Source organism: Zingiber officinale, chromosome 1B (genome assembly GCF_018446385.1).
Source record: "Zingiber officinale cultivar Zhangliang chromosome 1B, Zo_v1.1, whole genome shotgun sequence".
In the NCBI taxonomy this organism is placed as follows: Eukaryota; Viridiplantae; Streptophyta; class Magnoliopsida; order Zingiberales; family Zingiberaceae; genus Zingiber; species Zingiber officinale.
The window spans coordinates 51,929,904-51,938,680 of NC_055986.1; the positions used below are offsets into that span (position 1 = coordinate 51,929,904).

General features: G+C 45.2%; 1 protein-coding gene across 1 annotated transcript; it reads left to right on the forward strand.

Annotated features, from left to right (window-relative positions):
- The first annotated feature begins 5,127 nt into the window (after positions 1-5,127).
- Positions 5,128-8,445, forward strand: LOC122038340 (wall-associated receptor kinase 2-like). The gene is made up of 3 exons (XM_042598045.1): positions 5,128-6,019; positions 6,117-6,284; positions 8,408-8,445. The coding sequence occupies exons 1-3, from the start codon at positions 5,128-5,130 to the stop codon at positions 8,443-8,445; spliced, it is 1,098 nt and encodes a 365-aa protein (XP_042453979.1).
- Positions 8,446-8,777: the final 332 nt, after the last annotated feature.

The window sequence follows — 8,777 nt, forward strand, 5'->3', positions numbered from 1 at the left end:
TGGGTGCAGTGCGCTAGCTGTTTGAGCAAGGACTTCTTCGCTCTGCCCCCTCAGCTGACTTCCTGGATAGAGAACGCCTACTGCGAGAAATTCCAGACGAAGCCTTCCCTTCTTTCCTGGCCGACGATGACTTCCTGACCCTTCCAACACCTTCCTCCAATGATATACCACCCATGAATCCCTGATCATGATGTACAAATTTTTCATATATGACATTTGGGACTCGCTTTTGTTTAAAGTCAATTGTCTTCATGAAATCTCCCGGTTTGTCGTTATCCGTCATTACTTAGAAATCTCTTGACCCTTCTTTCTTGAGAATTATTTTTTGTTTCCCGACCGCGGATCTGCTTGCTTCCCGACCTAGGATCTGCTCACTTCCCAACCTGCGATTTGTTCGCTTTCCGACCCATGATATGTGTGTTCCCCGACCTGGGATTTGTTTTGAGTTTGATGACGTTCTGACTAGTGCCTCTGCCCTGGAACTCTGTTTGCTCAAGGTCCCGAGCTGGCTCTTGAGTGGGGTTCACCCCCTAAACTTAGCAAAGGTGAAACACTATCTGAGAACCCCCAACGCTTCGTGCTACAGTACTGTTCTTTCCCGAGGTAACTCATGATGACCCTCGTATTTCGCGCCATTTACTATTTCCCACCCCTCTTTTCCCGCTTCATTTTATGTGATGATCGTGCGACTCCTTTTTGCACGAATATTCTAAACTGCTTTTATTATGAGCCGTTGGATGATGGTTTGACCGTTCTGCCCTTGTGGATATCGGCTATAAATAGGTCGCCGCTGCTTCTTCATGTAACTTTTTTGTCTGCTTCTTTCTTCTGCTCTCGTCTCCTTGCTTTCTCCGGCTCCTTGACTCCTTGTGTCCTCTACCCCCTTCCTCCTCCTCTTGTTCCTGTCTTCCATTTAAGTCCTCCTCATGATCTTTCTTAACATTATCTACCCTCCTGGAGTCTCTACTTTCGATGACATGGATCTGGATGATCTTCGCTTCAACTATGAAATCTCAAACGACATGCATATCATTATTCCCAACACATTGCATCAGGCCTCTTCTCCTCCAACAGGCTATGTCACCTTCTATAAGGAACAATTCGTAGCGGAGCTTCATCTCCCCATTCATCCCTTGCTCTTCGACGTAAGCCGTTATTTCAGAATTTCTCTGGGCCAGTTGACTCCCAATTCTATAAAGATTCTGTGCGGCTTCGTGATTTTATGTGAGGTTTGCGAACTTTCCTGGTTTGCCCACCTGTTCCACTATTTCTTCACTCCCCGCCAGCACAATGAAGGTTTATTCCGCTTCCAGGCCCGCACTAGGACTACCTTCTTTTGTCCTATTCCCTCCTCTGATCCGTCTTGGAAGGATAAGTATTTTTTCTTAAAGTTTCCTTCCGCTGTGGAGTGGCCTACTCGCTGGCAGCGAATCCTCCCCGCAATGGCTTACGTGGGGGATTTTAGTACTGACCCCCTCTTCACTGATGTACTAGCTCAGCTGAGATGCTGGCGACTGGATTTGACAAGGCTGCTATCTGAGGACGACACTAAATTTGATCCCGTCCGGAAGCTGAGTCGGACAGAGGCAGGTCGCGCTGTCCTCGAGGTTGACGGAAAGTCGTTGCGAAGCCTGGTCGATCTGGCACCCACCGGAAGGGCCCACACGAGTGGATGACGGGAGAGGGTGATGACAGAGATGATGAAGTAAGGACCCTGCGCACATTCAGACAAGCCGCCTCAAGTTAGAGACCAAGAACCAGGGAAAAAGTTCTCGGGTCAGGCCCTCCGACGCTCATGTCAGGTAGTTTTTCCCCAGAAGCACAGTGAAAGGACTAAAAGTAAAAGACGAGTCTGAAAAGATTAGTGAGCGTACCTGCGTAAGGGACAAAGTTTCCCTTTTTATACTCCAAGGGATGCTTCTGGAGTCTGACGGGTGTCAGGGAATGTCGCATGTCAGGCTTTGTCTAGCGGTGAATGACACGTGGTGTCCTCAGCGGGTGGTGAGCACCAGACCGTTAGCATATTCTCTGACAGACAGTGATTATTCCCTGACAGGTTGTTATGATTTTCGGACTTGCTTGTCGTGTAGTGTATGCTTGTCTTGATCTGTTAACCCTGGACTGGGTTTCTATGCTTGTCAGCCTCGCTTTGTGGGGTGTAGACCTATATTTCCTAACCTACGTTTGTCACTTCACCAATCCAAATCTGTACACCCAACCCTGTCATGCGTGCCCTGCCTTGTGAACTCCTGACCTGCCTTACCTTGTATCGTGACCTGTATGTCTTGGTTTGGTTTCGCTTATCCTGCGTCCTGACCTGTACGCCTCCGTCTGATTCCATCTGTCCCGACCTGTACGCCTTAGTCCGATTCCATCTGTCCCGACCTGTATGCCTTAGTCCGATTCCGTCTATCCCGACCTGTACACCTTAGTCCGATTCTGTCTGTCCCAACTTGTACGCCTTAGTCCGATTCTGTTTGTCTCAACCTGTATGCCTTAATCCATGTGTCCTATGTCAAAAATCCCGACCTGTATCCTTATCTAGCCCATCTCGATCTACATGTTTTGGTCCCTGTGTTATGTGCCTCAAGGTTATAAATCCTGACCTACATCCTTGGTTGGCACATCCCGACCTGTACGTTTCGGTTCCTGTGTTCTGTACCGCAAGGCTATAATTCCTGACCTGTATCCTTGGTTTGCACATCCCAACCTATATGTTTCGGTTCCTGTGTTCTATACTGCAAGGCTATAAGTTCTGACCTGTATCTTGGGTTTGCACATCCCAACCTGTATGCTTTGGTCCAGGTATCCTGTGCCACAAGGCTATAAATCCTGACCTGTATCCTTGCTTCCGAGTTCCTACTCGACGCGTAGGTCTAACCTCGAACTAACACTTATGCCTGACCAAGACCATCTTGTAACCTGACCCTTTGATCTCCACGTAGGCTGGATTCTTGACCTCCATGTAGGCCAGACTCTTGACCACCACGTAGGCCTAACTTCTGACCGCCACGTGAGCTTGACTTCTGACCGCTACGCGGGCTTGACTTCTGACCACCCCAAGAGCTTGAATTCCGACCACGTCCGCTGTCCGACCCCACTATCATTCATGTAGTCTACTGTTTTGGTTTAACCCTAACTTAACTTGAGTTGATTCACAACAAAAACGGGGAGATTGTAAGTAACCCGTGTTGGTTTTGATGTAGTCAACAAAATTAAGTTAAGCTCTGCGTATTGTTATACATTGTGTTTGAGTGTGTAGGGACTTAAGAACACAAAAGTCGAGCGAAAGATGAGACGGTCGAGAAGGATAGCATAAGAATCGAGTTGATGGGCTTGATGCATCTGAGCGACGAGAAGTTGTGAAAGAGTACACCAGTGGAACGAGAAGGACGCGTGCACAATGCTTCCGAGGGGCAAGAAGTCGAAGCGGAAGACTGCTTGAGGAGAAGGCTAGAGTTGGATTTGAGTAAACTCAATTCTGGAAGGCCGGAGGATTACCCAAGCGGCCAAAGAAGACTCTAGACGAATCAACATTTGACTAACTGGTCCGGGTGCCTGGATTAACTAGTCCGGACACCCGGACTATCTGAACACCCAGACCATCTAGTCTAAGCGCCCAGACTACCACGGTGCCAGCGAGGCACCCTTTTCAATCTGTTGCAGCGCGGATCACTTTTGGATCCATGTCAGTAATGGTCTTGCTGCTCGGATCAGTCTAGGCACCCGGAAGTGGAGAAAACCTTATCCTAGCACAGTTGCGAAGCCATTGCGTAAATATAAAATTTGTCACGCTAGAGACACCCAAATTACCATCCAAGCGCCTGGAGTCCGCCACACATCAATAGATAGATTTGACGAGCGGACTATAAATAGAGTCCTGGTTCATCTAGTTTCTAACAACACTTTAATTGTACTCGAATCTTTCTTGTATTTTTTATTATTGTTCATGAGTTGTTAACGTCATGTACGAGGTTTTTCTGCCTCTGACTTGTGTCGAAGGAGTTGACTTAAATAACTTCATTTGCCTTGGATTAGCAACTTTCTCGGTTGCAAATCAAGTAACCTTCTTGCCTCATATTTCTTTTGGCTATTGCATTTATTTTTAATTGTCGAAGTTAACGTCGAAAGGAAGAGAAAGGTATTTCGATTGTAATTGCAAGGCTATTTTCCCCTCCCCCCCCTCTTTCCTCCTCTAGTCGACCGTCAAGAGACCAACAACTGGGTCCCCTTACTTCAATTGAATTTATGACTAGCAATATCTGTGGAAGGTTAGACTTCTTTTAAACTCGGTCAGCTATTGAATGATCGGATATATAATAGATGTCTTAAGATTGAAATGGGGCACTAGTTCCCTTAGGTCCATTTGGCTTTTGGGCCGGTCGTCCTCATTATGAAGGCCTTAAAGCCGAGCAAAGAGTAAAGTCATATTGAAAGTGACACATTGATTGCCACCTCCCCTTGATCTTGACTATCACGTTATTTTGACTTTGACTGTCACGTCATATCTGGATCTGCCTTTAACATCTCGTATCAGTGACCAACTCAACTATGCCCTAGGGCACCCTTTGATGTCTCTTTTGTACAAAAGGTTAAATGCTCGTCCCCAACGTACCCGTCAATAGATCCCACGGAGGTAAATTAGCAAACTGCAAATAGCGAATGCAGAAGAGGATGTTTTTTAATCCTCAGCACCCTTTGATGCCTCTTGGAACATTGAAGAAATTGGTGCAACTTTCATCTATCAAATTTGGGCACATAACTTGCACTCACCTCCTCATATCGTCTACATCACCATACACAAGAGTGCAGAGCAGTCGAGGGAAAGGAAGCATGAGTTGAAGCAATTCTTGTTAATCAGCCGTCCCTTCCTTAGCAATGGAAGCATAAGATGTAGGAATTCCTGTTAATTTATTATTTTGCCGTCTCTGATGGACAAGTGGTATTACCTCGGACGCGTCGCCCTGCTGCGATTCTCACAATGCCAACGCCCAGTTTTTTACAATTTCTTCTCTTGGATCATTCCAACCAGCTGCTTAATTTGTTCCACACCACCAAACCATAAATCCTCCGACAAAGCGAGGATCGGGATTAATTGCAGCACGCGGAAACTTAAAAAGTAAAATCATGCTTTTGCTGCTTTCCCTGCTTCTGCTTCTGCTCGAGCTGGCTGCCATGCCACTGCCGGCAGCCTCTGAGGCACTGCCCGGCTGCCCCTCATCGTGCGGCGCCGTCGATATCCCGTACCCGTTCGGTATCGGCCGCAACTGCTCCATCAACGACAGCTTCACCCTCGACTGCAACCGCACACATGACGGCACCGGCGAGGTGCCTTTCCAAGGGGACGTCGAGATTGCGGAGATCTTCCTGGCGCAGGGCCGCGCCCGGCTGCTGAACCAAATCTCCTCCCAGTGCTACGACCCCACCACCGACTCCATCTCCCGCAACTTCTGGTACCTCCAAATGGCCGACGCCTACACCTTCTCCGACACCCTCAACAAGTTCACCGTCCTTGGTTGCCAGACCCTGGCCTACATCGAAGGCGACAAGGGCAGTACGGAAGGCGTCGGCGGATACCAGACCGGCTGCGTGGCGGTATGCCACAGCGAGGGAAGCCTGAGCAACGACACCTGCGCCGGCATCGGGTGCTGCCAGACGGCCATCCCTAGGGGGCTTCAGTACTACGAGGTGTCCTTCGACGCCGACTTCAACACTTCACATATCTACAACTTCACCCGCTGCAGCTACGCAGTGCTGATGGAGGCAGAGGCGTTCCAGTTCCGGTCGTCCTTCATCACCACGGACGACTTCCTGGCGATCAACAGCGGCCGAGGAGTGCCACTGATGTTGGACTGGACGGTCGAGACGGAGACGTGCGCGCAGGCCAGGCGCAACGCGAGCTCCTACGCGTGCAAGAGCGACAACAGCGAGTGCCTGGACTCTGTCAACGGCAAGGGCTACCTCTGCAATTGCACCGGCGGCTACAAAGGGAATCCTTATCTCCCAAATGGATGCCAAGGTTAATTAGCCACACCCACATCTCTCTCTCTCCTATTATCTTTATATGCATGCCATTCGCAGGTCGATTATATTGATCGTCGATCGATTAATTGCAGATATCGACGAGTGCGCCGGCGAGGAAGATAGGAAGCCGTGCACGGGGATCTGCCGAAACTTGCCGGGCAAGTACGAGTGCTTTTGCCCGCGGGGGAGCCACGGCAACCCCATCAACGGAACATGCTTGCCGAGAGCAACGTTCCCCTTAGCCGCGACGTTGACGATATGTAAGCATGCGTACTCTTCTTCATTCAAGTTTCGTTATTCTGTTTTTTTATTATTATTATTTTTAATCCTTTCTACGCGTATATTATAAAATATTATCAAATTCTATCTTAACCATTATTAATTAACATATGTTGCATCAATCATCGATACTACAAACTTTTGAAATTATTATGAACTCTAACCACATACTGCTTGAAGTCGAGATGATACTTACGTATCTCAAACTATCAATTTTATATCACAACGCTTCAACCCCTAATCTGGTGATATGTGTGATGATAACCTTCTTTTGTTCTTCTCAACAAGATAGAGACTACTACTTTTTTTTTTTTTCCCTTAGACTCCCTTCCCTTTTATTTTTCTCACATTCATACTTCTCACAAGAAGTATGTATTTATAAAATAAAATAAGAATAGGAGGGTTACTAACATTAGGGGCTACTAACATTCATTTATGTTAGTGGATATTAGTGGAGTCATAAGATGGAGTTACTAACCTTTATATTAATACCCCATAGTGGCCATATGTTGTATTAATGTCCTATAGTGGACATAGGTTACTTACATGTATTAATGCCCCATAATGGGCATTGATTACTTATATCTCTCACTTGCACACAAGGGCATTTAATTTTCACCACTAGATCATAACTCATGTGACCCATCATATCACCATACTAGGCTTCCATACAGGGTTGAACGTCGTGTGATTTGCGAGCACACCTGCATACAAAACTACTCATTGCACCCTGTTAGAATGATTGAGCAGTCATCATTGTATCATAAGATACAAAATCTCGATGTACCCCAGATCCAAGACTTAATACATCTATCGAGCTACTTTCTTCATCGAAAGTAATCTCCGGATGACGCTCGTTGTGATATTCACTAATATATTTTAATCTTTGCATAGATAAACATAAAAGACTAGTCGGTGGATATTATATGTTGATGTATTGTCAATTGGTCTTTTTTTTCCTAAACTTGAATATATCAATCTTAACTCAACTACTTTCCTAGACCTGTCATTCAAACCTCAATTTATCTTCTGGACTATCGATAAATAGACTAAAGAAGCAAATACTGAATTATGATATCAAGAAATAGCCGAAAGTAATAAGGGCACAAGAAATCCCACCTCGAGGATTTCGGATCTCACACAGTGGGGCTAGGGGATATGAAGTTATTGTCTCTTATAATATGGCTCCCACTATCCCAGTAATTATATCACATGTGGTATGAAACACATGCCACAATGTTAATCACACATCTCTTAGAAGGGCATATGTCAGTTTTCTCTAACATTGTCCAAGTATGAGACTCAATCTACACATAAAACTCTACCCAGAGATCTCTTAAAGAGTACCTCAAAGACATCACAATTCACAGGTGATATCTGAGATCTCAAACTTGGCTTCTTACAAGAAATATGGATGTGACTACGCCTATATCGGTCAAGTCGCATATGACCTCATCCTGAACACATATCAGGGCGACTTAAGTTCTAGCAGAGCTACTCTCAAAACCTCTTACAACTAGAAATCATCTTATCCCCACTCTTGGAGGTGGTCACTCGTGTGATAGAGTCAACCTTATCTTCCTGACATATCTATTATATCACAGAACATATATATAACAAGTGCATTACAAAGACATTATATTTATAAATTTGATCAATCAATGCACAAGAAGTTCTATATTTCATTAAGCATCACTAAAGTCAAGTCAATACAAACTAAGACATGGCATAAGTACACAAACCCAATGACTCTCTTTGTCCTATAAAACAATCTCTACTAATAGGTTTGGTGAAGGGGTCAGCAACCAAGCTATGTGTTGAAATGTACTTGATAGTCACTTCATTCTTCTCAATGATGTCTCTCACATAATGATATCGGGTATCTAAGTGTTTGGTTCTATTATGAAACTTAGTGTCTCGAGTGTAAGCGATAGTGGCCTGATTATCACAATAAATCATTATTGGCCTCCCACTATCTGCTATAATCCCTAAATTATCTAATAGTCTTTGGAGCCAAATATTCTCTTGAACTACTAATGAGCAAGCCACAAACTTAGCCTCCATCGTAGATAGAGCAACACATGTTTGCTTCTTACTACTCCAGCAAATGGCTCCGCCATTGAGCAAGAAAGAAAAACCTGATGTAGATTTGCGTTTATCCAAATTGCCACCCTAATCGGCGTCTGAATATCCCACAAGTTGCAAATTACCTCCTCCATAACATAAAGAGAAGTTTGTAGTTCCTTTTAGATATCGAAAAATCCACTTCATTGCTCTCCAGTGAGCCTTTATAGGATTTGCTTGATATCTACATATCAAACCGACTTCATAACATATATCCAGCCATGTACATAGCATTGAGTACATTTGACTTCCTACAGCACTAGAATAAGGTAGTTTACTCATTTCTCTTATTTCTACTTGAGTTTTAGGACACATATCCAAGCTTAGGCCTTCACATTTAGCAATTGGAG